Genomic DNA, 27,735 nt, shown 5'->3' with positions numbered 1-27,735 from the left:
AAAGGAGGAACTACAACAGGTGCACAGGCGGAAGGGATATTAATAAATCAATACTGGCTGGTGGTAAGATCGCAGTCCCTCTTTGTTGTCTGTTAGACATGATTACATAATGGTTGAGATTTTCTTCCAAAGGAAAGGACGGTGGAAATTATCCAGCAAATGGTGAACGGTGAGTTTTTAATGATACAATCAGCCTGTGGATAAGGGCTGTCTAAAAACACTTATGCATTATGGCTGAGCTCAGTCTTCATGAACTCGCTGACAATGAGGCGAAAGTGTTTTGAATTCAATTTTCATCAGCAGATGATCAGACGAGTCTATCAGGAAGGAATATGTCACAGACTGATACAGATAGCTATGATTTTTGGGCATAAAGCCCCACAAATTGACAAAGACTAAATGTTTTTGATACGTTAAACCTCTCTCAAAACATCATACATCAGTGACGGCAAAGAGAGACAAAAGTATAGCAATTTAGGAGAAAGAATATTGGAAAGACCAGGTAATACAATATATACAAAAAGGAGATTTGATAAAGTTTTGTCAACACAATACATCCAGCTCCTGCTACAGTAGAACACACCAGTCTATACACTGCTCTCCTACCCATTGATTTAACCCATTGATTTTTCCTTCAAACACTATTTCCCTGCCTTAGAAAATAATCACCAAATAATAGATTACTTGAAAGATAGATTACATGGTTTAATCTGAAATTCTGGTATTTGATCATTCATCTGTAGTGGAAAAGTTACTCCTGCTGCTGGCGTTTGGTGAATTAGACGTCTTGCCAGCCTATGAAAACAGTTTCCATCCACACAGTTTCTTCCTGTCACCTTATTAATCAGTCCAAATACTCGAGGCTCAATAGTCTGAGCAGCTGCCTCCAGAATGAAAGGTCAAGAGTTTGTCCTTCTCCGTCTCTGTCTATCTGCCACCTTTATTCACTCATTTTCTTTACAGTGTAGAATGATACTGAAGTCTCCCAAGCTATAAAATATCACAGACACCTGTGCTTTCATACTGCCTTTGCACACTCCTCGCGGCTGCTTGTAATTCACTCCTAAACCATCTCACCTGGATTTAGGTCATGTGATTGCTGAGGCCATTGCTCAGTGAGCTCCTCACAGAGCCTGGGGGTATTTTAGCTCCTTCCTCCTTCTTAAAAAACTGATCCCGCTAAGCTGGGATGGGACGTCGCCGCAGGATGTTGTGGTAGCCATGGTGATTTCAAATTCTGAAAAGATGTCCAACAGTTTCAGTAGATAATTCATCCCTACACCAGTGTCTCCTCCATGCTTTATGATGGTAACGATTAATGCAGACACCATCTGTTCACCTTCTCAGCATCTAATTAAAACAGCTGATCTGACATCAGACCAAAGTCCAGGTTTCCACGAGTCTAACATCTGTTAGACACATCATTTTGTTTCTTTATCTCAGCCGTTTTTACCAGTTTAATGATCCCTCATTAATTTCTTTGCAGCATTTCCACATGTCCAGACCTTGTGATGTGTCTCCGGATTGAACTGCAAAAAGCACTGAGGTGAGCTCTGACCCGAGGTACTGGTAACTGCTGTGCTTTTGGAAGCTGATCTTCTGCTGCAGGGGAAACTGCTGCTCTTCTTTTCCTGGGGTGGTTCTTATGGGAGCCGGTCTCATCATAGATTTTTGCAGCTGCACTTAAAGAAACACCTGCTTGCAGTTTTTAAAAAAATGTTACCTACAGTTAATTTTAATTGCATTGTATAAAACTGCAGGCACAGAGTCATCAACACATTTTGATCACGTGTGACCTGGAGACTCCCTCTGCTGCTTCGAATCCTCCCCGTCTGCTGTCCCTCCCAAACAAGCAACTTCCGTGTCCTGCTTTAAATCTCATCTCCTGGCTTTTTCTAAACATATTAAACATCTTTGTTTACAGTATTCTTTTTCAATGTTAAGTGTTTCAAAGTGAGCTATAAAAATTAAATCCATAATCACCCACATTCTTTCTTTTACATATTGTAAGACATTAAACATGTTTTTTAAAAGTAAGTGAACAAAGTTAATATTTTTTTAGCCTGCTGTGGTGTCATTCATGATCCTACAGCTTGTACCCAACGAGAGCAGCTTTGCATGATTCTCTGTTCAATAACAATCCTTATTTAGCCCATACTGGGGCTGTATCCCAATTCAGGGTCTGCAGCCTTAAAGTACGCAACCTCAACGATCCTCAAGGGCCGCGTACTCAAAGACCGCTAAGGCCTGAAGTGCGAGGCTTGTGAAATGGGACGGTCTAGCCTCCGTTGCGCTTCCCAGGTTGCCTAGCAACCATGATACTAACAGCTGGAAACGTGTCATACAGCTGTGTTTGACAGAAATGAAGGAGAAAATCTTTTGTTCATTTGTTTGTTTCTACATGAGCTTTGATCATTCTCTGATTAAGCTCAGCTATTGAACGGCGTATATTTTAAAGTAAAGGCTTTAAAACCAAGTTAGTACAAACGTCACTAATGTCACATGACTTTGCCGACATGTGGCCAACAGTAATGTTTTCATGTCTTCGTTATTAAACATTTGCACATAAATAAGTGACGTCATATTCAGTACTTAAAGTTTACTCTTCGGCCGCCCCTCATCCGCCGTTTTTTTTCGGCAAAATTATCCACACCCACCGCCGCGCTATGCATTCAGGGATATGTTGGGCCACGAAGTCTACACTTCCACAGCCTTAAAATTCAGGGAAATGAAGGACGCATTTGAGGGCCGCATTTCGAGCAGCCTTTGAATTGGGACAGCCTTCGGCGCGCCGCTGTGACGTAATCGGCCTTGAAATGCGTACTTTAAGGCTGCAGACCCTGAATTGGGATGCAGCCTGGGTCTTGGTTCCGTCCCTCCAATCCTCTCATTGAAACCAGCTGTTTTAGCCCACATCACTCTTCTTTTAAGGCCGAGTTCTTCTGATTGGCTACTCGAGGTGAACACATTATAGATATACGTGCTCTGTGGCATGTTACAGAGAAAACAGTGGTAAAGAAGACAGGCTGAAACTAAGAATTTAGAGTCTTCCGAGTCTGAAGCCTTAATGTGTGACGCACATGCATGTTGACACATTATTTGAAAGTTTAGCCATGTTTGATATGAAGAGAAGAAAAAAAAAAAAAAGAATAGATCCACTTTTAATTTAAAAATTAAACATTAAAACATGAAGCTAAATGTTTGTCATTCAAGCTTGAAATAAAAAAAACTATATCGAGCTCATTTGGCTGTGTGTGGGTTTGTTTGTTTTTTATTCCACAGTTTGCAAAATGATCACAGAGTCATAGAAAGTAAAATGCAAATATCAGGCATACTGCACACCACCGAGTGTCACCGCAGATATGTATCTTTATGGAGTAGTGTATCCACAATAAATAAAAGCCCAGATAAGACGGCAGTGGTGCAGAGACACACCTGAGGATGAGTCCGCTTTAATGGGCTGCTGCTCATTTTCCCTTCTTGAACCTCCTCATGTGTGCCGCTATCGAGTTGGTGATCTCCACACTTCTTTTGTTCTGTCCGAAATAATCCACGAACTCTCCGTCGGGTCCCACGAGGTACATGATGATTGTGTGATCGACCTGCAGAAGACAGACACATAAACCTAGTAACTGAAGGAAATCACGAGTTCTGGGAGCTGATTGAGAGCAGACGGTAACTCACGATGTAGTCGTTGTCTTCATCCTTTGGCCCCTGACTGAAGTACACTCTGTATGCTCTGGAAACTTCATTGATCTGAGCCGTCGTTCCCGTCAGACCGATCAGCTTTGGGGAAAACTCTGAAAGATGAGACAGTAAGAAAGTTTAACACCTAGAAACACAGGAGTAAAGCAGCTAAATGACGGCATAATAATCAGATTTTATCAAGAAGCTCTAATCAACACAAACCACTTTCACCTGCAGACCTGCAACCACAACTCCAAAAACAAAAATGTATTTATTTGCAACTTTTTGTCCCTGATCTGAATCTGTGCACACCTGCATTGTTTTTGCTTTCAACACCTATCCCATTCAGTGTCATTGGAGCTCGAGGCCACACAGAACCCAGGACCACCTCACTGTCAGGCATCAGTGCTAACCACTGCAACACTGCTCACATAAGTCACGTTATTTCTTATTTTCCTCAATCATTAAAAAGCACAAACAGACCAAACAGAATCAATTCTTGTCCTCTCACAGTCTGACCATCAGGTGATGCTGGCTCAGAGTGCTTTTTAGGGACATCGATCTGTGTACAGTGAAGGTTTTGTGTTACGTTACTTGACAGAAATGTCTGCACGTGTCTGTCTGCTGTTATTTTTGACCACTGGATGAACAGAAATGTGTTGAATTTCCTTCCACCTCAAGGCGCTTTATATTGTAAGGTAGACCCTATGATAATATATACAGAGAAAAACCCAACCATCATATGACCCCCTATCAGCAAGCACTTTGGCGACAGTGGGAAGGAAAAACTTCCTTTTAACAGGAAGAAACCTCCGGCAGAACCAGGCTCAGGGAGGGCAGCAGTCTGGTTGGGGTGAGGGAAGGAAGACAGGATAAAAGACATGCTGTTAGGTTCTAGCATCAGTTTATAAGACTTGGTATTTAGCTACAAAAGAGTGTTTGTACATATAAATACACACACAGAAGCACTAAGGTGTTATGAAAATGAAAAATATTCTATTTGTCTAATAGAAGTCTAATAGTTCTATAAAAGCAGGGGTTCAGTTGATACCTCTGCTTTTCTTCTGAGAAGATGAATTACAAAAATTACGGAAAACTAAGCTGGAGTTGTGACGTCATAGTGGAAAATGTTGTCATGTGCGTGTACTGAGGCACAGTTTGATCACGTTGCTTTCTTACCTTTCACATATGTAGCTAAGGCCTCTGGTGTGTCCCTGTCGGGGTCGATGGTGATGAGGATCGGCGTCAAGTTTGGCAAAGTTTTTATTTTGTCTGCAAAACAACAACAAAAAAAGCCAGATGTTGAGTAAAATCAGGACTTTGACTTCTCGCTGCAAATAAAAAACGGTTTAAATACCTATTTCATCCACCACTTCGATCATCTTCTCCAGTTCATCGGGGCAGATGTCGGGGCAGTGAGTGAACCCGAAGTAGAGGAGGATCCACTGGCCGAGGAAGTCCTCGCTCTTGGTGGGCTTGTTGTTGTGATCGATGAGTGAGAACGGGCCTCCCAGCGCCGCCTTCCCTATCGACTTGTTCCTCTCTTTTTCAATCACTGCCAATTGCAACACAGTCACAGAGGAGGGGCATTTAGGACCCCTATCACTTTATTTAACCTTTATATCTATAAAATACACAGTCTGTCTGCGGTTTCTTTCTATACAGGCATTGAAGTTTAGTCTTAGAGCGCATTAACCAGTGAAATACTTACTTTCTTCCTTTTCTTTCTTAAAATATTTCATCCCTCCGAGCAGCGCACCACCGATGGCAAACGTTACTGCTAAAGATTTCCACGTCACAGGCTTTAAAGAGAGCACAAAGGAAGCAAAAGGACTGAACGGGTATAGTTATACAGATATTTATGTCTTGACATTCTCTACCTGCAAATAAACTCTTGGTAAGCTTATTTTAACAGCTCCATATCCTTTGGGTCACCTTAAATAAATCAGTTATAGCTGAGTTTGGGAGAAGACTGCTACAGACTGCTGCTACAGGCCCTAATGTCAGTCATGTCCCTGCCCTATATGACAAAAGAAACCTTTAAAACTTAGTTAATGTCTGAAAATTTCAATTGAGAACAAATGGAGTTGATCACGCTGGGGATCAGCTGTAACATAAACGTTTAACTCTTACCCCAGACGTCTTTGGCTTATCTCCTGATGAGGGTGGAGGAGGCATCGAGGAAAACGTTCTTAAGCTGTGTTGATTCTGCCATTGCGTTGCTCTGCAGGTGTGCTGCTGACTCCCATTCACCTGTTAATGAGCAAGCACAGGAAGCTGTGAGTTGATTTAAGTCATAAAATATAAAACTGCTGCAGTTAAATATGGCCACAGTTTTAAATGAGGTCAGTGGATATAGGGGTGGTGTCATCAATGCGGCTGATGCATTTCTCTTTGCTAAGATGGGCAGTAATGTTAAAGCAGCCTCTTAACTACTTAAAGTCACTGCTGTAAGTCTTGAAAACAAAGGCATTTATCTCTGATTTCAGGAACAGCAGCGCCCCCGTCTGCAGCAATGATAACTGCACTGAGAGTCATCTCTACTCTTGGACCTCTAACAGCTCAGCGCTCATAAATGAGGCAAAGGTTACTGCTTTAAAGTGATCTTTCCACAGAATCTCTTATCTTCTCCTCTTGTCTCAGCTGAAAGACGCTGGATTTCATTGCTGCCCTGAAGGTTCAATCTAAAATCCAGGTTTGTGACAGTAAGCTTTACATACAGTAGGCATTACATATGCACCAGCGTAATAATTACACTGCTTAATGCTTAATTAGCTACACTCCCCTATTAGCATTACCAAAGCTGCTGCATTATTATTATTACCATCTTATCTGTATGTACTTTTTATATTTAGTGGTGTTTGACAGTGGGTGGGTTGTCACATTTAGGAATAGTCAGATTTACACAGTCAATATAAAAAGTAATCAAAGACGTCCTGGCCTGCTGTTATTAATAACTGGTTGATGAGGAAGGATTGTCAGCTAACGCAGCTGAGCTGTGCTCTCCAGGTTATAAAAGCCGGCCCAGGTGACCTGCTCAGTCTCTTCCATTCCACCAGGTATCAACTCTCCTTGATGTTTGTGTCTTGGTTAGTTTATGTTTAATAAATCATCTTTTATTAAAGTAAACATCTTTTGTGGACTCCCTCCTTGTTGCCTACTTTGACACAAATTTCACACAATTCAAATCACACCGGACACACACACACAAAAATACTACGAGGTCGATAAAGGACACAAAGGTTTAATCTTAAAGTTCCTGATGGGCTGATCACACCAGTCGCGTTGTGTTTCCCAGGTCACGGAAATCAAGAGCTAATATTTCATCAAATACACTGATCGCCCACAGCTGTGACATCAATATCAACAAGCACCAATGTTCATAAGGATGCAACAGTGGAGATGAACTGCTCCAAACACTCACGTCTCTCACATATTTTCTACTTTTGCATGTTTATTATGTCAAAGAGCAATGTAACGAGGGGCAGCCAATCAGGAAAAAGGATGGCTCAAAGTTCGTTAGAGCTCAAACTGCTTATTTCAGGGCCCAGTATAAGGCAAATAAAGCTTAATTTGAAATGGGAAATATGTCAAGCTACTCTAGTAAAGTCCAAGAAAAAAAAAATATGTGGAGCTGGAACTTTCTATAATAAATCAGCTTGAACAACCAGTTTCCCTGAGACGGGACTAAAAATGGATCTTCGTCCAGCAGTGGGTTTAATCCAGGTCTTGGCCCCGTGTCTGTGGCTCATCTAGTTTCCAAACTAGGTTAAGGTGGTGCTGTTAGGAGGTGAAGCAGGTGTGAATGGAGATGGTTCTAAATTATTGAGTGCCCGCCCCCTCGCGCGCGCGATACAGACAGCAAAATTATTTGCCAATAAGTATTTTAAAACTATTTGAAATTGTTGTCACTAAACAAAACCTGGTTAAACTACAAAGAAAGACCGGATCATCTGACTGTTTGCCACATGACTCTAACTGTTAAATGTTTCAATGAAGTGTGCTAGCTCCGCGGACACAGGCAGGTTTGACCTACCAGGTAGCAGTGAGTTCTCCGCGGGGACAGCGTGTGTTTCAGGGCCGACTGCCTCGGTAAAGCGCCGAGTGTGAGCTTCGCCGGACTCTGTAAGACTCTGCTGTGAAGCAGCCGGCAGCCCAGGCTGTGATACAGCACACTCAGAGCCATGGTTGGACCTGAACAGAACCGCTACAACAAGCAGGAAGCCGCTACAGCTTTGGTAAAGCATGAGAAGTGAACAGGAACTCTGCGGACTGGCTTCTGTTCTCAGATCAGTTATACTGCAGCGGTGCTAGTTTTAAATAGCCCACAAGGCGCTAAAGTGGCTGATCTCAGATCCGTAGCCGGGGAACGGTTACTAAACACAGGAAAATACGTCACAACCTTCTTCTTCTACTGTCTCTTTTGGCCGTGTCTATGCTGCCACCCGAAGAATGAAAAAGGTTTACTTTTAGACTAGACTGGTCTTAAATTCACTTTATTTTATTTAACTTGAAAATTACATTTGATTTAACAGAAGATAAAGTTTAAATAATAAACTTTTTTATTTTTATTAATTATTTTACAAAAGTGTTCAATAAAAACTCAAACAGATCAGTGCATTTTAGCTATCATAGATTTGTGTTTAATCATGTTTCATCAGCCAAAACAGGCTGATGTCTAAATGGCAGTCGTACAGTGTGAAGGCCAGTCTGATCTCAGATCCTTGTTGATGTGGTAATAAAGCCAGGCCACAAATGGGAAGACTGTGATGGCAGCAGCTGTGGAGACTCGGAGTATCCCGACAGGAGCTCTGACAAAATGAGGAGATGAGGGGGAGGAAAGGAAAACAGAGAGCAGATGAAATATAAAGGACAAAAAAAGTATGGTTGAGTTATAGGCTCAATGTAGGCAGAAAAAAGAACAACAACAACAACAAAAACAACAAACAAAAAGAAAAAAAAATTAACAATGCTAAATTTATTAGCTGAGATTAAATTTAAAAAACATGAAGAGGATATTCTTTTGACACAAAAATATGAGGTAACATTTGGATATTCTCTGAGTTTACCTCAGAAAAATGAACAGAAAAATCACAAGGATTAAATTGTTTTTCTAAAAAAACAGTAATTATTATAATATATTATATATACACATACAGACACACACAGAGGAAAAAAAACTATACAAAGTTAAGTTTTTTGTAAAGTTCTCAGTATAAGATGGAAATTAGATTCAAACTAAATCTGTTACCTTCCAGAGTGGCGACACAGGAGGAGCCAAATTGCAGTCAAAACGAGACCTGAAAATTCTCTAAAGGGATAAAAACTATATTAAATATCCATGTATAAAAATAATAATCTGCAAAATATGTTACATTAGTGTTTTATACAGAATTAAACTATAATGATGCAGCAGAATGCCTTTAATGAAGTGAAGCTTCATTATAGTTATACCGTCTGATAGGCAGCACATTTTTTTGAATGGAGAGCCTAAAAATGCGTAAACGGTTTGTTTTTCTCAGATCAGGTGAGGTGTGGCGTACCTGCCCTCCTCCTTCTGGAAGATCTGTGTGATTTGCTCTTTGTAGAGCGTCCATCCCAACATGGCACTGATCGCACTGGAAATCAGCACATGAAGGTCAGCAACACGCCTCCAGGGCAAAGTCTCTGAAAAGGAAACAAAAATAATGAAGGCAAACAATTGAAATCACAACCCAAACTCTGCAACGAGCTGCACAGTCAGGATACAGCCGCAGGGTGGCGCTACGTGCACTGGGGAAATGCACGAGTAAAGTTCAGCAGCAACGTAAGATACCAGCTTCATGCACGTTAACATGAGGACTTTATTGTTAATATGCGAAGCATCTACTGACAAATGACTCCAAACTCATCCCTGTACCTGTCACATGAGGCTTCACAACAATACACGCACTCAGGACTGCAGGGACGCCGTAACCAGCCTGAAAAAGAGGGTGGCGTTTATAATAAACTGTGCAAAAAGATCAAAATGTCTAAAAAAAATGGACCAAAAAAAGTGTACTCTTGTGTAATCTTACCATCCATAAACCTGCATCTGGATCATTGATCTGCAGCGGAAGTCAGGACATAGTTATTGATCACAGTTCAAAGAAGTGCTGAGAGAACAAAAAATCAAACTCTCACCTGGACGTACGACGCCATAGCGAAGAACAAACACATGAAAACGTTGCAGATTTGCCAAACAACACGAAGCCACGGCTTCCTCTCCTTACAAACTTCTCCCATAGCTGCTTATTGTTTCACTTCCCCGCCCGGGCCAACGGGACGTGCACACGTTTTAAAGCAGGCGCACCTGCAGTTCCGCAAGGCTGTCAAATTGGTCAAAACCGTGATGGGTTCGTTCGATATATATCACGTCTGCTGACGGATGCATCGATCACAGGCGGTGTAAACGACACTCACTATCGCGTTGTTTCTTTATTTTATTTATATATTTACTTTTTATTTTGTTTAATTATCCATAATTTGCACAAAAAAGTAATTAAAGTTGTTAATTTAATATGTCATATCCCGCATGCATCTTCTAAAACAAACAAACGTGTACGTAAGCATCAAATAAACCTGGCACCCTTTTATTCCTGGACACCTTGATCGATAAATCGAGCACACATTTCAAAAGTCCGCAATGACGTTAGTCTGCTAGAAGACACGCCTTATCCGATTAATCAGACGCGTCCTTGCCGCCGCCATCTTGCAGCGGGGTTCTGAGACCAGTTAAAGATGGAATCGGGACAATTTTCCATATTCTGCTACTGTGAAGATGCTGATAAAGTTCTCCACAGCAGGGAAATATGATCTAAATCCTTTAAATGCTTTATCAGGATGAGGATTGTTTTGTTTTCCTCATGTTAGGTTTGATTTATTGTATTTTTGTCTTTTCTTTGTTGTCATTGTTGTTGTTGTGTTATTTTAACATGTTCAAAATAAAACCGCAAAAAGGAACAGGCTATGTTTCGATATTACTTACACAAAGCATGCAGTTAAATATCATTTTACAGAAGCTCCTTCTCTGTTTGTGTGTTTTAATATGAACACTCGAAGGTTTGCATTTATTTGTCTCCAGTTTCTGACGTTTCTGACATGAAATATTTTCCTTTTAATAATGGAGATCCCGGTTATGATATATATTTATATGCCTTAATAATGCACTAGGAATTACAGTAGTTCCCCGCACCAATATGGTGGCTGGGCGGAGGTGTTGCTGCAATGATTTATGATATCTTTACAAAATAAAAGTACCATGAGTATAAACCTTGTCACTGGTCAGAACAAAGACCAGAAAAGAAAGAAAAATGTCTGAAAATCTAAACTAAAGCAAACAAAGCTGCTTAGATTTTTATTTATTTTTTTGTTTCATTCTTCTTCTTTTGTTGAATATAAATGTGTAAACACTACTTTAACAATTTTGTATTAAATCAGCAGACTCAGACTCTTAAATTATACTAGTAAAGTTTCATTTGTTTAGTTGTTTCAAGCCCACAAAATTTAACTGTAGCTTTGACATTGCTTGTATGTGGTAAAAAATGGCATTAAAATACATAATAACTTGATTTACACGTGTGCACACAGCATTGGGAATCTATTACGTTGGTGCAAATCAAAGTGACAGCAGGTGCAGCGAAGCAGCAACACAAGACAGTTTAGCAGGTGCTGGTCATGGGTCACTGCTCTTTCACTTCTCACAGATTTTTTTGCCTGTTTTACATTTTGCTTTTTTGTCTTATACTGTGACAATCAAGTGTGCCCTGAATATTAATTTAAATGTACCATGCATTTATTTCGAGAATTATCTAAATTAACTGTGATCTATAAGAAGTATAAGGAGTGAACACAGCATCCAGCTCAAAACAAAAAGCAAAAAGGTTTCACCTCAGATGAACTTCAGTGCAACCTTAGACACTATTATTTTAACATGTATCCAGCCTGAAGCTTGTAGATTATTCCAGGAAGAAGGGCAACATGTTCAAAAGCTTTTTGGTAATTTGGATGTTTTTATGTAGAGCTGTGAAGGCTTTTCTTGGCACGCTTTTACACATTCTGCAGGATAGTACACTGAAAGCACACTGAGTCACAAACAGGTTTAATCAATGTGGCAGTGAGCTAAAATGAGGTGAAACTCCACTAGATACTTATTTTGAATCTAATATAGTCAATTTACCTCAATTTCAGTTTAATTTCAATTAAATTTCACTTATTCCATAAAATGTAATTCAGGATTCTGTGTCATATCTCCTGCTTATAATATCTCTTAAGGACATTGATGTGACTCCTAATACATTTTAGCCAAGCACTGCTGTATTTTATTTTGAAACAAACTCCGTTGAACGTCGATTCTGTCTGCTGCTCGCGTGTCGGCCGCTACTTATGTATGTATGGAGGGACAAAGGTGCCAAAATGACATAACTAAATAAATAAATAAATAAATGAAGTTACATGAATGAAATCAAGCCGTAAATAAATACAATACAATACAATATCATTGATTTAATAAATATCCATTCATTTTATCACTGTTTTATTATTTTGTATTTCCTGTGCTGCAGTGCATCATGGAATAATTTACGCTGTCAATCGCCAACAGACTCTAGCATATGGTTACCCTGTACAGCAAGTCAAGACAGAGAATGGATGACTGCCACAATCAGTTAGTGTTGGTGTCCACTTGGCTGCCAGGTATCCCATTACGGATTTTGACTAAAATCCCAACTGGTAATGATGGAGGATCGTGGGACAAAGTGCAAGTCAAATGCTTTTTCTGTTGTTACATTCACCAAATACACTTTGGGGTTTTTTCTTATTTTTATTTATTTTTTAGTTGTGAATGTAGTGACACGATCTTCAAATGTCTAAATGATTTGTCAATGTAGAGTCTACTTGGAGAAGTGCTCCATTGTTTTTGGAAATCTGTGGTTAGCCTAACACCCAGTTTGCCTTAGCAGCTATGAGCTGCTGCACAATCTGATATCCTCGTGTTGGTGTTGTTCCCAGATCATCATACTAAATGTTGTTCCAGGATCAACATTGCAAGTGACCAATCAGAATGTTGTGACGTCATACTTTTGCGACTTCGGGAAAAACCGGTGTAAAACAAAAAACTGTACTTAAGCTGCGAGAAACCGCCTCTGTCCGCCAATCAACGGACCCTGACCCTAACCCTAACAGTAACCCTTTAATAAACAGTAAGCAGAATTGATATTGTCCTTGCAACATTGGAATTTCATAAATGCACGAATGGCTTGGCGCGCAAAAGAATAACGTCACAACAATGTGATTGGTCACTTGCAATGTTGAACCTGGAACAACATTTTCATGATGGTCTGGGAACAACACCAACACGAGGATATCAGATCATCCCTGAGGGGCCCAGGCTGTCAGATCTCACCTAATTGGCACACCTGAAAAGAAGTCTATTCCCAGCACTCTGTTTTCAAAGCACTCACCCTAATCTCTAAATGGATGGAAAAACTGGATTTACTCCTCTTAGGTGATATCAAACAGGTGATGATTTCTTCATTTCAGTGTTTTATTTCTTCAACAACAAATAAGTTTTGCTGATATCAAAGTTAATCTTGGACTGGACAGTTTCAGTGGAGCACTGTCAGTATATTTTAAATTGTGTCACTTGCTTGTTTTTATACCTGATGTTCAGATTGTATTATACTTCTTTATAGCGTTTTATTTTCAATTAATTAATTAACATCAATTAACTGACACTGAAAATATTTTAATGCAGGGAAAGAACTCAGAACCTTTTCATTGGGGGCAGAAACATCTGGACCAGCAGGTGCTGAAGAGTGATATCATGCCAGATTAAAAAAAATATTTGTTATCAAAATTTAGTCAACTGTATTCTAAACACCAACTGTCTGTTATAAGTGTTGAAAGTCTAACAAACAACAAATAACAACAAGCAAATGAATATGAAAAGGGCTTTTTCAATGAGAGTTATGTACACATTTATAGTATTTTTAGGAGAGATCTACAGAACAGTCTGTTAATTAATTATCATATTATATCTAATATACTGGCGTACCGTTTTTCACCACCATCTTCCAAATGAGTCCAGGGTTTATGTCCGTTCACTTAGAACGTCAGGGATAATGAATTATTTATCGACGCATTTCATGTTGGCACTGTTGGCCCCCCATACAGTGGGTGTTGACATGTCCGTGTCATTTGGTCAGCTGATTGCGGGTCGTAAAGCCTCTGGGATAGCCAGTTTAGTTAGCCTAGCTTGGCTGTATGTTTGTTTTTTTTAACGTTGGTACAAAGGTGGCCTTTAACGTAGCCCTGACATTTTAAAAAGCTGTAGCAATTTACGGCATTTCAAGCGCCGCTGCCTGCCTTTTTTTGCGGCTGTTAGCCTAGCAACGGTTAGAGTGGCCGTGGGGAAGGGAGTGAAGTTGCTCTCCGAGTCTCTGCATTGCAGCTCCGGGTGCTGCTGATGGAATTCAAACACACAACAATGGCGACTCCCAGCCCTAACAACTCAACAACACCCAGCAGCAACAACGCAGGAGTACACCAGCAACACCAGTCCCAGTCCCAGCACATTACCACCATGAGCAGCATGCAGGGTAAGTGGGAGGCGGTGGGAAATATTCTGGTGAAGCTGGAGGAGGAGGGGAGGGCTCACATTCTGCTGCAGTGAAGGTTAATGTTAGCAAGGCTAGCCGTGGGAGGCTCAGGCTACTCCCAGGACTGAAAAACATTCCCAAGGGAGCGGACTAGCATCCCCTCTCAGACAGGAGAGCTGTTATTGCCGAGTTCACCAATTGGAAAAATAATCAATTTATTATTTCTTTGCTAACGAGTTAAATGTCCTTGTTACCATTTTTTGGTGTTTTATTGCCCCGTTGCATCCTGTTTTTCTATTGCCTGGACATATTCTCGCCAAGTCCCATTACAAAAACAGGCAATTTTAGCTAGCGGTGATATTTCTTTATCGTACATAAACCTATTAAAATATTTATGTTGGTAAATAACACAGACAGTGGAGGGACATTGTTCAGCTTAGATTAGAGCAGTGTTTCTGAATGCACTTGGGTTGCAGCACTCTTGACATTCAAGATGATCTTCCACACGTACACGGTGGCTTGCACCTCAGTTATGTTAGTGTTACGTAGGCTGACTTTATCAAAACGCACAACGATTAAGATTTTCTCAGAAATATTTGCTGTACGTTGATGGCAATAACGTAAGTTAAATAGCTGGATTCGTTATTGGAGTTTAGTTATATCGGATGCATTATTTGCAGATCTATTAAGCAGCAGGTTTATGCAACTCAGTGCAGCACATCTCCATACTTGCTTGTGCAGACAGTAGTGAAGGCTTTCTCAGCACCACCACACGAAAATGCTCTTTACCTATGCTGTGGTTTTTGTACAAACAGTCTCTCATTTTAACTTTCAGAGTCCAACACCTGCTGGAGATGTCAGAGTGAAACAGGTAGCTACACACTTCCTTGACTTAGTAGAGTCAGATAAGCAGATGACTTTAAAAATACAGTGTTTAATCTGGATAGTAAATTCTTGGGAAAATGAAACAGCTATTACATACTCTGATTTAGAAAAGAAATCTCACAATATACTGATGTAAGAATCCCTGAATCATGAAGGTGAATATTGCTTGATTGGAATTAGGTGTATTTCACTTTAATGTAATCAGTGTAAATGAGATGCATGCATTTTTCAGCCCTCGTAGATGTCACAATAATAAACTTGATGCCACTTTAATTAAGCCTAACGTTAGCGATAACATAACCTTCAAGTGCTTTGATTGTTTAATTTTTATATTTACATTTACGTCACGTAATCCTGTCTCTGTTTACTTTTCCCTGACTGTATTTCATCTTTCATTTTAATGCTGCTAACTAACGATTCCTAACTCCTCCCGTGATGCTGATGGATGGTGAGCTGTCCTAAGAGGAAAAACAAAAGTGTTTTATTTATGTACACATTTGTTGTTGTTGTTGTTGTTTTTAAGTTCAAATAATTTCACGATCATAAGTCATGCTCGTTCCTTTTTAGTTTTACCTGCAGGCCATTTTTCCTTCTTCACTGACTGACACCTCATCCTGCTCCAAGTGCTTGGCTCATAAACATGCGTGCATGCCAGTGCATTGCCATTCAGGAAATGCATTTAACCTGCGATAGATGCACCCGAATGTTTGACAGCTCCGAAACTAAAGCCAGGGCAGTTTTTGTAAATTGCTTCTCGGGCTTTTGAGTTGTTGGGATATTAAAGTCAAAACTGACAAAGTAGTAGTCTATCTCTTGAGGTATATAACACAGGCTGGCATATGGAAGGTGAAATATAATAAAAATAAAAAGCTGTCTTCTCACCTCTAGGGTTTCAGATAAACCTGTCTGGAGCTCCCCCAAGTAAGCCAAATCTCTTTTGCTTCAGCACCAACAGTTCTCATCCCTTTGTTTCTGCCTGACAGTCTGGTATGGGGGAGTCTGTCCTGCTGTTCTTTACTAATCTGAGTCAAAACTTCTGATGGGTTCAAGTAGGCTTGTGCCGGTACCTGATGCTTTTAATATGACCTTTTCAGATATCAGGATATATCAGGCTACAGACGCATGCAGTTATAGAAATGTTGTTTGTTTTGTCCATGTCAGGATTTATGTGCTGCGCAAAAAGACCGTTATTTTTATTTTTTTTGTCAGACACACTTCCAGGAAAAGCGTGTCTGTTCTCGTCGGCACAAGCCTAAAATTCAGAGCTTCCATTGATATTTTGGCACGAGATCTCTCAACGGACCCCCCTCTCCCCCTTCTGCCAACCAAAGAAACACCAGTTTAAAAAGTGCAATGGAAGCTCTACCTGGCTGGTTTTCAGTGTGCAACTAACCAGCATAAGTAGTGCCTGTATAAGTGTGTGTGTTACTTTTTTTTCCCTCCCCTTGGCATTGGTGCACTCCAGCATAGCCCTTTCTTGTCAAGACAAGGTACGCACACTGTGAAGTTGTCATTTCACACAACTTCTTCCATTGAAACCTAGTGGAATTTCAGCACTCGCATTCCTGTGGTATTTTGGGTGGAGTGAGCTGTCCTTCGATTCAAGGTGAAATCAGAGCAGTTGGCCTGAGGAGCATGTTTCCCAATATATATTTCATTTTATTTTTTTCTTTCTTACCCCCCCTTCATGTTTATCTTTGGGTTGGTCTGTTTGCATTGTAAGTGGAGGTGGTTTAAGCAGCATGCTGGATTTCTGTCTCTGCATCAACATCAGTGTCTGGGTATTTTTTTCATCTACTGTTGACATGCTTTGGAAATTTGAGTCTTTAAATTCTTAGTTTTGCACAAAGCCAGATGGTAATGCAAGTTATGATTATGAGAGACATAAACAGTGACATGATCATTTCTCACTGGTTTTTGTGCCTAGTTTGCATTCATCTGCTATTTTATTTGGTCTGTACAGCCAAACGGTCCAATCTAGCAGTCCTGCAGTAAATCCTCCTCTTTATAGTACCCGCTACGACTCCTACCAACTGCGTGAGGAGCTGTAGGGGTTTGGTTACTTGCGGATTGAGTGGAGGCCCTTGTCGTCTGGTCCATGGCTGCCCTGACTGGTGTTAGGGACATGGAACGCCACCCCTCTTATGAAGAAAGAAGCTAGAGCTTGTGTATGAGGTCTGTCGCATCCAACTGCAGATTGAGGGTCGTCTGGGAGTGTCTGGCAGAGTCTCCAATCGGGGAAAACTTATTCTTAGGCCATGTTCTGCTGTTGTGGCCCCCTAGACCCAGAGTTGAAAGGTGCTGTCATCCAATGGATCTTGGTTATTTTGTGTCTTTGGTCTCTGGAGAATGTCGTAGGTAACAGAGGACCAGATGACTTTGGATTTAACTCAAGGATGCATTGTACCTACAGGTTTTTCTATTATTTAGGCCACCACATTTATATCAGTACCTGCAGATCAAACACCTGTGTAAAGCAATAACATAGATTTCCCTGAAATCATCTTCATTCTTTCACTTTTGTTGTTGTTTTTTTTTTTAAAGATTATTATACATCATCAAGTGTCATCATGGAGATATCAGATTTACTTTGAAAAGCCCCGCCTCTTTATGAGTTGTAAATTATAAAGATACATACCCATTATATTACCAGGACATAATGGAGGGGACTGATTGGTTTTTCTGTACCCTGATTGTTTTGATGAGGCAACATTGAGTGCTTAGAACAGCTGTCTGAACGACCTTCACGAGGGAGGATTTTTTGCAGGACTGCTCAAGTAGATCGTTTCAGTTTTAGCTAATGATACTAAACTGGCAACTGACTGTACACCAGTATCAGCCTGCTTGCAGTTGAGTCAGTGAGGTTGCTCCACTCACTTATTTATTTGCATTTTTTTGATTAAAGTAGATTTATTCAAAAATAGATTCATTCACTTGTTTTTCCAAGTAAACTTTTTAGTGTTATTATCAGATTTTTTTGTCCATTTCCTCAAAAATCACAAAAAATACAAACATTAGGAAAGTGCGCTGATCTTTTATTCAAGATAACTCATTGCCTTCTGTTTGTTGCTCAGTCATGCTTACGTGTCTAGTCAGCCAAGAAAAACCCCGTCTGGATTTCAACATGGAAATATTACAAGATTGTCTGCTTCCCGTACAAAGACAATCTAGTACTCCAAATCTATAAAACTTCTGACTTTAGAATGCATCTTATCGGACCCACCATGTTTTTCTTTTTAATTCCATTATTATGAGCTTTATGCAAAATGTGGTTGGGTGAGGGTTGTATTGTTCCCATGAAAAGACCAAAGTAACTGACTGAGCTGTCAGCAAACCTGAATAGAAATAAAAACGTCCTGTGTTTTTTATCGATTTCCCAAAAGCTACAGCCAGTGTGGTTTTAAGCAGACATTATTTAAACTGGAAAAGTTGTACGTTTGTTGGGGACTGTTTTCATTGGTGGATTAATCCCATTTTAATCCAATAAACTCCAATATGTGTGTTCATGCTAATGCTGTTGTGCAGTTTGAGACTGCATATCTCTATCGGGGATGAAAATTCTCTCTGCAGCATGCCTGAATTGAATCCCTGGATGCAGAAGGATATTGAAGACAGATTTGTTTACCTCTGTCTTCATGTTCCAGTTGGTAACAACATCCATGTGACTAGAAGCATGTGACCTCAGGTGGTGCTTTTTGCATTGTTGTCTGATGAAGATGAATGCAATAAATCTGTAAAACTGGGGCCCTGCAGTTCATGAAGTTTGAATTTTTTTTTAATTTTGTTGAGAACCTCAAGATGGTGACATTAGACTTTTTCCAAATTATCATTAATATTTATTTTCTTTTTTTCCCCTTCTACCTTGTTCTGCTGGAGAGTTCTTCCTTTTAAAAGGGAGTTTTTCCTTCTCACTGTCACCAAGTGCTTGCTCACAGGGGGTCGTCTGAAGACCGTTGTTGTGATTTAAAGCTACATAAAGAAAATTGAATGGAATAGGTTTTCTTATAATATTGAGATTTGCATTTAGGCAATCGTGAAGAACCCTTTCAAAAGTTTCTGGATGTGGATTGAATCCACAGCGCAGTGGTTCGAACCTCACTGCAAGAACGTCCCTGACTCGGATAAGTGGAAGAAAATGGACGAATGTCATGAAACAGAAATGCTACACCGCTCCCAAACTCATCTCTTTGGTCTTTTCATGGGGTAGCTGAGTTTAGAAAAATTGGCGAAATTACCAACAATATGTTCGAAGGCTTGCGGATGAGTATTTTTGTAAATGCGCAGGTGTTGCAGAGGTTGCCAGTTGCCATCCCAATAATCTATAAAAAGCATGTCATCTATAGATTTCAGGAGGTTGGGATGCATTTAATCATCTGCCCAGTCCTTGTGTCGCCTCATTTCATGGTTGGTATCGTTTTCAATCACTGATCATTCGGAGCTGTCGTGTGGGATGAGTTTGGTCGTTTCCTCTGCGTTTGATTCATGTTTCTCTCGCTCAGGTAAACGTAAAGCCCTGAAGCTGAACTTTGCCAATCCTCCCATCAAACCCATGACTAGATTCACACTGAACACGGCCGGGCCGCCCTTCCAGAACCCTCACATGTGAGTGAGCTTTCCCCCAGGCTTGTCTGTTAATGTAGTTCATCCAGTTTCTCGTTATTTTGGCTGGCTCTTTCTTTCTTCCCCCTCAGAGAGAGGCTGAGGACACACAGCATCGAGTCCTCGGGAAAATTGAAGATCTCCCCAGAGCAGCACTGGGACTTCACAGCCGAAGATCTCAAAGATCTGGGCGAGATCGGCCGAGGAGCTTACGGCTCCGTCAACAAGATGGTGCACAAGCCGAGTAACCAGATCATGGCGGTCAAGGTGATCATTGCCCTTTCTCTGTCTGAGCTAAAACTGAACACGGGAGCGATGTCTGTGAGTCTGTTTGATACGTATGGAAGCATTTTGTCATTTTCAGAGGATTCGATCAACAGTTGATGAGAGAGAACAGAAGCAGCTGTTGATGGACTTGGACGTGGTTATGAGAAGTAGTGATTGTCCTTACATCGTGCAGTTTTATGGTGCTCTGTTCAGAGAGGTGAAATGAAGTCACTTTGTTACAGAATGAACAATAATGTCTCACCTCAAAGGAAACAAGTGACTGAATATTCCTTGTTTGTTTTTTTGTTTTTTCAGGGGGACTGCTGGATTTGTATGGAACTTATGGCTACCTCGTTAGACAAATTTTACAAGTTTGTATATGGCTCATTAGATGATGTGATTCCAGAAGAAATATTAGGAAAAATAACTTTAGCTGTAAGTTTTTTGGACTCGAGTCTTCCTTATTTTATCCATATTAGAAGCCCGATTATCGTCTTGTTGTCCTAAACTCTGTTTTTGCATGTTACAGACTGTGAAGGCACTTAACCACTTAAAAGAAAACTTGAAAATTATACACAGAGGTAAGAGGATACCTGACTTTCACCATTGTAATGCATTTGGATCATTGCGTGTCTTTTCACCAGCCGTGTCTCTTAACTCAGACATTAAGCCGTCAAACATCCTCCTGGACAGGAACGGCAACATAAAGCTGTGTGACTTTGGCATCAGCGGTCAGCTGGTGGACTCCATCGCCAAAACCAGAGATGCCGGTTGCAGACCGTACATGGCGGTGAGTAACAGGATGAGGTTACCGAAGTAGAGTTAGCCACAAATCGGCTTGAGTCCATTGAGCTTCATGGAAAATGACAGCTCTGACCAACCAGTAGTTCAGTCACTGTCCACTTTATTTATCACCTGCTTATTCATGCTGTTACTCAGTGAACCAGCCATGTCCCAGTAGTGCCGTCTACAATACCACAGCTTGAGTTAAACATTAGGATGGAGAAAATCTGTCGTCTAACGTTGGTCATTGTGTATTTCCATCATTCTTATGGAAGAAATTGTGGGTACTTGGAAAGAGCCAATAACATGAATTTCAGTGGTTAATTAAACATTAAAACAACATGTTTATAATCACTAGAAAAATTCAATAAAAAAAACAAAACACAAAATTGGCTCATTTTTGTGGCAATTTTACCTGAAAATCGGGTCTAAATGAGGTTTGAAATCTTTGTTCCTGCTCATCTTAGAAGAGCTCTAAATGAATAGAAATCTTAGCATGTTTCTAAGTCTTCTCCTTGTATAAAGACTCTGGTATCTCTGAAGCTGCTGATCTCTTGAAATTTTCACAGTAAGAGTCTAGTTCAGGACAGAGGTGGGTTAATGGGATGTTTAAAAACAAACAAACAACTAATTGGCTTTTGTGAAGCTCTCTGTATACCTGACTGCAGCACCATGAATAACTGAATAAACAAAGTTCCACCAGTAAAGTTGAATTTAAAGTGGCTGAGAAAGACCTTGTAATATACGCTACAAAATGCATTATGGGTAAATGATAGTTGGGGAGATTGGGGATGGGATAGACAATGAACCTTCACTGTGTGTTTTTCCTGCAAATTGCCCATCTCGTAATAGACTCAGTTAACCATCTTCTAATGGCTGCTGCCATCGGGATAATGACGCGAGTCACGCTGCAACGATCGCTTCAAACAGGTTTCATAAACATCAGAGTCCCTGAAATGAGCTGAAGCACCTCTAGGTACTTATGTTAAGCATTAATTTCAATGATCACCAGAACATAAAACTGCACCGACTGCATTAAAAAGCTTTTTCTGCTTTCTAATAATAAGTTTTGCTTCTTCCACAATTTTTTTTTTTTTGTAACCTGTGTTCAGCATATTTTGAGTGTGTTGTGCTGCTTAATTGGATCTGGTATTTAGCAGCACAGGGATGTGGTAGAATGGAGTCGATGCATGAAAGTGCAGCTGACAAAATCTGATAAATTGCAGAATTTTTGAAGCAGAGTCTCAAAGGTTTGTAGTGCCTCGTAGAATCCAAGAACTTAGCTGTTGAGTAGTTACAATGAGGACCAATCAACTATTAACTGGTTATTTTAAATAATTTCACTTATCAGTAAGAAGGTTACTGGTCTTGAATGTTCCTCCTGGGTTTTGTGCTGACTGTAAACGACAGACAGTCAGAGGTTACAACAGTTCAGCCTATTATATCACATGAAGGTCTTAATGATAGTCTGTGCAGAGACACCATCCTCAATACCTGAAATCCTGTTAGAGGAGAAAAAATGAATTGTTTAAGAAACAGTCGAATATGTGTTTTAAAGGATTTTTAGTTCTTTATGAGACTTTAAGTAGAATATTTGGAGATCTGTTGCTATTATTTGGAAAAAAATTAAAAATGCTGATAAACATTTTTTTTTAATGTACAGGTCAAACACCTGACGATAAATAATCTGTCACATTGTTTTTTCTCATTAATCACACTGTGTGTCGTACACATGCTTGCGTGTGTGCATGCAACACCAAAGCTTTCAAAGAGGTGATCTCATCGTGACATCATCGCTTGAGGTTATTTTTGCCGCAGGGTTACGTCAGCTGGGGGGCACCTCCTTCTGACCCTCCGTACCTCCTAGCCCTCCTTGTCTCTCTGCAGCAGTTTCCATTCTAAATTTGGTTAGGCGATATTAGGACCCGGCGGTACGCGGCCTCCTCTGCACGCTCTCCGCTCTCCCAAAGGCCGCGGCAGGGCGCTTCATTCATGACTCTGTATGAACCATGTTACCCGGGAGCTTCCCACGGCTGTGAGCTCAGCGTGCAGGAATCTCAGCTCCAGTTTCTGGTTTCCAGCTGGCACACACACCAGGTGTGTGACCGCCGTGCTGCTGGTTACTACAGGCTCAGTGACGTAGAAAAACAGACCTCGGTGCAGCTGGGAACAGAGCACACACTTTACCTCAGGCTATAGCCTGTACCGGATGCATGTGGATGTTGGACTTTAGAGGACCAGTAGCTCTTGTTCACAGCTGTTAGTGGTTCTGATAAAGTTTGTAATAATTTGGCTAATTTTCTATTTTTTCTGTAGATACTTAAAGTATTAAATTTGAACCAATTTCTCTTTACTTTAGTAGTTTGGTTGTGGTTGTATCCAGCACAGTTATTCGGCTTTTACAGATTTGCTCAGAGCCTAATAAAGTTTGGTTTCTCAGGGCAAAGATGCAAATCTGATTACTGGAGAGGAAAATCCAGATATGGAAAAAAATGCTGTCTAATGATTTCTTCACTAACGTTATGTGCAGTGGTTGTGTAGACGAAGTCTTGGTTGATGCGTGCAGCCTCTTGCTGCAGCGCAGAGCGTCCCACTCAGCTGGGTGACATCAGCCTCTAATTCAGGCCTGTAAATGGGCCAGCGAGGTGCCTCCTCCTCTCAGTGCTGCAGCAGGAGATCTCTGCAGCTCTCTGACGCACTTTGTCTCAGAGCCGCAGAACAGACACGGGAGCAAAGTGAAGGTTGATAATGTCAGAAGAAGCTTCGCAAGGCAGGAAGGAGGCAGCGAGCTGATGGCATGTCGTTGTGCAGGCGAAAGCATGCCCAGAGGCGATGAGCTGGTTTAGTGCTCTTAGGGCTAGCTGTTGGTTTTGGGAGCACAGATTTCTTTCTTACCATCTTGTGTGCAACTTAAAATGCAAGAGAAACACTTGGGTTAGATCCTAAAATCCAAACTAAAGTAATCCTTTGTGCTTTCCTTGCACTGTGGAGGTTGTGGGCTTTCTTTCTGTTAATGCTGAGGAAGAAAGGGTGTGCAGTTTTAAACCGAACACTCACAGTGACCTCTGGTGTCTAAAGCCTGCAGCACAGTTATTGCATTATAGGGGCAAACCTTTCCAACCTGGGAGGTGATTCAAAGCTGCGTTAACGCCTTTTCTAAGACTCCAAGACACACGCTGTTTATCTCTTATGGTCAGAGCATAAGCCTGCTCAGGAGCTGTCTCAGCAGTTCAACAGCATAGATGCATCATCTCAGAACATTAATTCACTAACGTACTTGCTAATATGTTAGTGATTCAGACTGTTTTTATCTTTAATGAACACACGTGTGGTTTATAGCAGCGGTCCCGTTTGGTGCCGGGCCGCGAGAGATGAGGCTCGGGTGTGAAATTTATGGTTTTCGGGGGTTTTTATCATTACTTGTTTAATCGTTTTTATTGTTAACTCTGTTTCCCTGGGTATTTTCCTGTGTGTTATGAATAAATGTTCTTTTTTTTTTGGTTCCCGGTTTTATTTTGTTGTATTTATCCATCCGTGAAAACATTGTTGGACATAAACTGGTCCGTGGCGCAAAAAAGGTTGGGGACCACTGGTTTGTAGTATGTTTCCATCACTAAAAACCCCTGATGAGCTTTTCTTTTCCTTGAAAACCAGTGTTCAATTTAAAGGTGCTTGCTTCGTCCTGTTTCTGTTGTCAGCCGGAGAGAATAGACCCCAGCGCGTCCCGGCAAGGTTACGATGTCCGCTCAGATGTCTGGAGTTTGGGAATCACACTGGTGAGTTTCAGCTCTTCTTACGTCTCTTCAGGTCCTGAAAGAACCTGGAAAATGACTGTGGAAATTGTATTACATATTTTGCATGTTGTTCTTTTGGTCTAGAAACTGAAGCACAGGAACGTGTACAGAGGGCATCGTTGCAACAAATCCCTATTGAAGGCAGAGTCAGCCTTAAGCTTTGGGGGGGTTCCCCCAAAAAATCAACAAATACTTTAACAAGACTTAAATTTCTCGCAAACTGAATATTAAACTGTTCGATACAGTTTAAAACAACAGCGGTGACTGGTTTTGGTAATGTGGCAGACTTGTTCTAAAAGCAGTCTTCTTGGATTACATCTCGTATGGTGGTACACTGGTTGGCATCCTAACCTCACAATAAGAGGGTTCTGGATTCACATGCAGGCTGCACGTTCTCCCTCTGCTTGCACAGGCTTCTCTGTACTCGGTGCTCCAGCTTCTTCACACTGCACCTTCAGCACACACAGACCAGAACAAAGGAAGAAAAGCCAATCGCTGAAAGCCTCGTGGTTTCCAGAGACGGCGCGACCTTTCTTTTATTAGGCCCATGATGACAGTGCATACAGTATGAGCAATAAACCTGCACTATAATCATTGTTGGAGGTCTGAAGTTCACCTTTAAACCGTTAGCACATTTAAATATAGTGTGGAGTAGCACCTCTGCTCTCTTCTCTAAACAAAGATGCTTTATGCAGTAAATGTTTATTAATAAATAAAGCAATCTGCAGAAAATGTTGGGATTTACGCCATATTTGTAGTTTTCCGCTCTCGGTGTGCTTGAACTTTAATGCTATGTGTTTCAGTATGAGCTGGCCACGGGACGGTTTCCCTACCCAAAGTGGAACAGTGTGTTTGATCAGCTGACCCAAGTGGTGAGAGGAGACCCGCCGCAACTCAGCAACTCGGAGGAGAGGCGCTTCTCCCCCAAATTCATCGCCTTTGTCAATGTGTGGTAAGAAATACCTCCATAGACAAGAATTTCTGTCTCTTTGTAGTCTGTGCTGTGTTCTCTTCTGCCCCCCGGTGGATTAATCACCGAACTGCACCCTCCCATAATTTAACACCTCTGCTTTCTTTCTCATCTTCGTCTCAAGCCTTACAAAGGATGAATCAAAAAGGCCAAAGTACAAAGAGCTGCTGGTGAGTTCATGTTAAGTCACCCTAACCTTTCATGTTTTTCTTTTTCTTCTAGGAGTTTGAGTTAATGTAATAATTTGTTTCTTTTTAATCCACCTCAGAGAGATCCGTTCATTCAGATGTACGAGGAGCGCTCGGTCGACGTAGCCGGTTACGTCTGCAGGATCATGGATCAGATGCCGGCCTCTCCCAGCTCCCCCATGTATATGGACTGATAGCAAGATGAAACAGGAACTCATCCATAAATATAAACCACTCTGCAATGACAGCATCAAAAAGAGATAACTAAGTAATTAAAAAAAAAAAAGTCCTTGTGTAAATTTGCTCGGTCCCATTATTGCAGTGTTAAAAAGAGAATTGTAAAGCCTAAAAAAAAAAAGAAAAAAAAAGCACCACGTGCAGTAAAAGTGGTGTCCTTTCAGTCATTTCTGTATATTAACACACTTCTGTTTCTTTCTTGTTCACAAACGCACAGACGCACAGTCACCTAAATATTAATAGCAGCTGAATCAATCAATCATGACTCATCCTGATCAGGATACATCTCAGTGATTTAGTAACAGTGATTTTAAAGAGAGGAGAAAAAAAAACCCCTGGAACTTGTATTTATAGAACCAAAAATCGTGGAGACTCTTCGACATACTGGAATTATGCTCTTTGTGAAATGTTCCCACCTCTTCATGTAACGAAAGCATCGTGTTTGGTATCTTAATGGAACTGTGCTTCTCTGGGTATAAAGCAGTTTAAAAGTGTTGGTAGTCAGTCATGTTGGACCCGCAGTCCACTCAGTGCTCGCTGTGCAGTGGACTCTAAGCTGATTTATGAATAAAGAGAGAGAAGGTTAAAGGTGTGTTCTGCCTCTTTACTCTTACGGTGTCTGTTCTGCCTGGATCCAGGTGACCTGCACCTGCAAAAAGGCAGCTATTTAAGGAGAAAAATGTAATATATTAAATTATGCCATGTGCCATACAGTTCCTAGTGAATCTAGAAAAGCACAAAACGTTCAGATGCTCAGACTATGACTGTGATTTAAACAACTTTTTGATGTGTACAAATACTGTTAACTACTTCTTCTAGCTGTTTACTTGTAATTGTGTTGGTTCATACTGTAGTTTAACTTTGAGTTTAATGGGGTGGTAGTAATATTATTGACATGTATTGAAAACCTAAAGTAGTGGCGAAACATACAGTAACAGGCACTGGGTGGAACAAAGAGTCACAAGAAACTACTTTTTGTCTTTCCAGTTTAGAACAATTATGTTCTTAGAACTAGTATGGATTGCTCATATTTCAGTGGTAGATTAACTGGTGCAAGATCTCCAGGGCTGAAAGTGTTGCAGTGATTTTTTTTTTTCTTGGTCACTTTGGGGACATAACCAGGTCGCATGCAGATAATCAGATATCAGCAAAGTATCAGGAACCCTGAAACCCATATTGTGTGTAGTTTATATTATGTAACATGAGCTTTATGTAAAAGTTTAATAATAATTGTGTATTAATAACACTGATAATAAACTAAAATCAATATAATCTAAAAATTGCTTACATGCACTAAATTTAGTGATTCTGTTTTTTTTTTTTTTATATATATAATTTTCGGTTTTTAAAGAGCTAACCATGTGTAATTTAACGTTTAGGCGTTTTATTTTGAAGTACTTTGTTTACGTTAAGCACATCTTCAAGAAGAGGCTCTGTTCCCGCCTCTGTCTCTGAAAACCCGAGAAGGGTCTGGCTGCAGCCACTGTCAGTGGAGCTCCACACTAACCGGAAACACGTGACCTCCACACTAACCGGAAACACGTGACCTCCACAGTAGCCGGAAGCACGTGACCTCCACAGTAGCCGTAAACACGCATGGATACCGTGGAAGTCTTGCAAGTTGATCGCAAAGGTAGGTTAAGTCTTTCTTAAATAAATTTGCCGTTAGTGATTTCATAATTCTAGGAATCGTCTAGTTTTCTTACAAT

The 27,735-nt window shown here is 40.6% G+C and overlaps 3 protein-coding genes across 5 annotated transcripts; 1 reads left to right on the top strand and 2 right to left on the bottom strand.

Moving 5' to 3' along the window:
• Nucleotides 1-3,240: 3,240 nt before the first annotated feature.
• On the bottom strand, nt 3,241-8,079 carry sco1 (synthesis of cytochrome C oxidase 1). The gene is made up of 7 exons (XM_005739951.2): nt 7,724-8,079; nt 5,821-5,940; nt 5,399-5,489; nt 5,045-5,242; nt 4,867-4,959; nt 3,685-3,800; nt 3,241-3,602 (listed from the first exon to the last, which is right to left on the bottom strand). Exons 1-7 carry the CDS (start codon nt 7,871-7,873, stop codon nt 3,468-3,470), a joined length of 903 nt encoding a protein of 300 aa, XP_005740008.1. The 5' UTR covers nt 7,874-8,079; the 3' UTR covers nt 3,241-3,467.
• A 228-nt stretch (nt 8,080-8,307) lies between these two features.
• On the bottom strand, nt 8,308-10,034 carry tmem220 (transmembrane protein 220). The gene is made up of 6 exons (XM_005739950.2): nt 9,850-10,034; nt 9,744-9,773; nt 9,587-9,647; nt 9,231-9,354; nt 8,939-8,998; nt 8,308-8,498 (listed from the first exon to the last, which is right to left on the bottom strand). The coding sequence occupies exons 1-6, from the start codon at nt 9,949-9,951 to the stop codon at nt 8,366-8,368; spliced, it is 510 nt and encodes a 169-aa protein (XP_005740007.1). The 5' UTR covers nt 9,952-10,034; the 3' UTR covers nt 8,308-8,365.
• Nucleotides 10,035-13,846: 3,812 nt separating this feature from the next.
• map2k4a (mitogen-activated protein kinase kinase 4a) lies at nt 13,847-26,614 on the top strand. 3 transcript variants are annotated; one of them, XM_013912635.1, is made up of 13 exons: nt 13,847-14,303; nt 15,139-15,174; nt 16,077-16,109; nt 19,688-19,790; nt 19,880-20,054; nt 20,152-20,271; nt 20,370-20,489; nt 20,584-20,635; nt 20,717-20,844; nt 24,536-24,613; nt 25,435-25,583; nt 25,726-25,771; nt 25,870-26,614. In XM_013912635.1, the coding sequence occupies exons 1-13, from the start codon at nt 14,171-14,173 to the stop codon at nt 25,981-25,983; spliced, it is 1,287 nt and encodes a 428-aa protein (XP_013768089.1). In that variant the 5' UTR covers nt 13,847-14,170; the 3' UTR covers nt 25,984-26,614. The 3 variants fall into 3 exon arrangements, with proteins under 3 accessions (XP_013768089.1, XP_005740006.1, XP_013768090.1); XM_005739949.2 differs by lacking the exon at nt 16,077-16,109 and having other exon boundaries at nt 19,700-19,790; XM_013912636.1 differs by lacking the exon at nt 16,077-16,109 and having other exon boundaries at nt 13,848-14,303.
• Nucleotides 26,615-27,735: the final 1,121 nt, after the last annotated feature.

Source organism: Pundamilia nyererei, unplaced genomic scaffold, assembly GCF_000239375.1.
Source record: "Pundamilia nyererei isolate P.nyererei 1_Seehausen unplaced genomic scaffold, PunNye1.0 scaffold00095, whole genome shotgun sequence".
Classification (NCBI taxonomy): domain Eukaryota; kingdom Metazoa; phylum Chordata; class Actinopteri; order Cichliformes; family Cichlidae; genus Pundamilia; species Pundamilia nyererei.
This window is presented reverse-complemented; position numbering and strand designations above follow the sequence as displayed.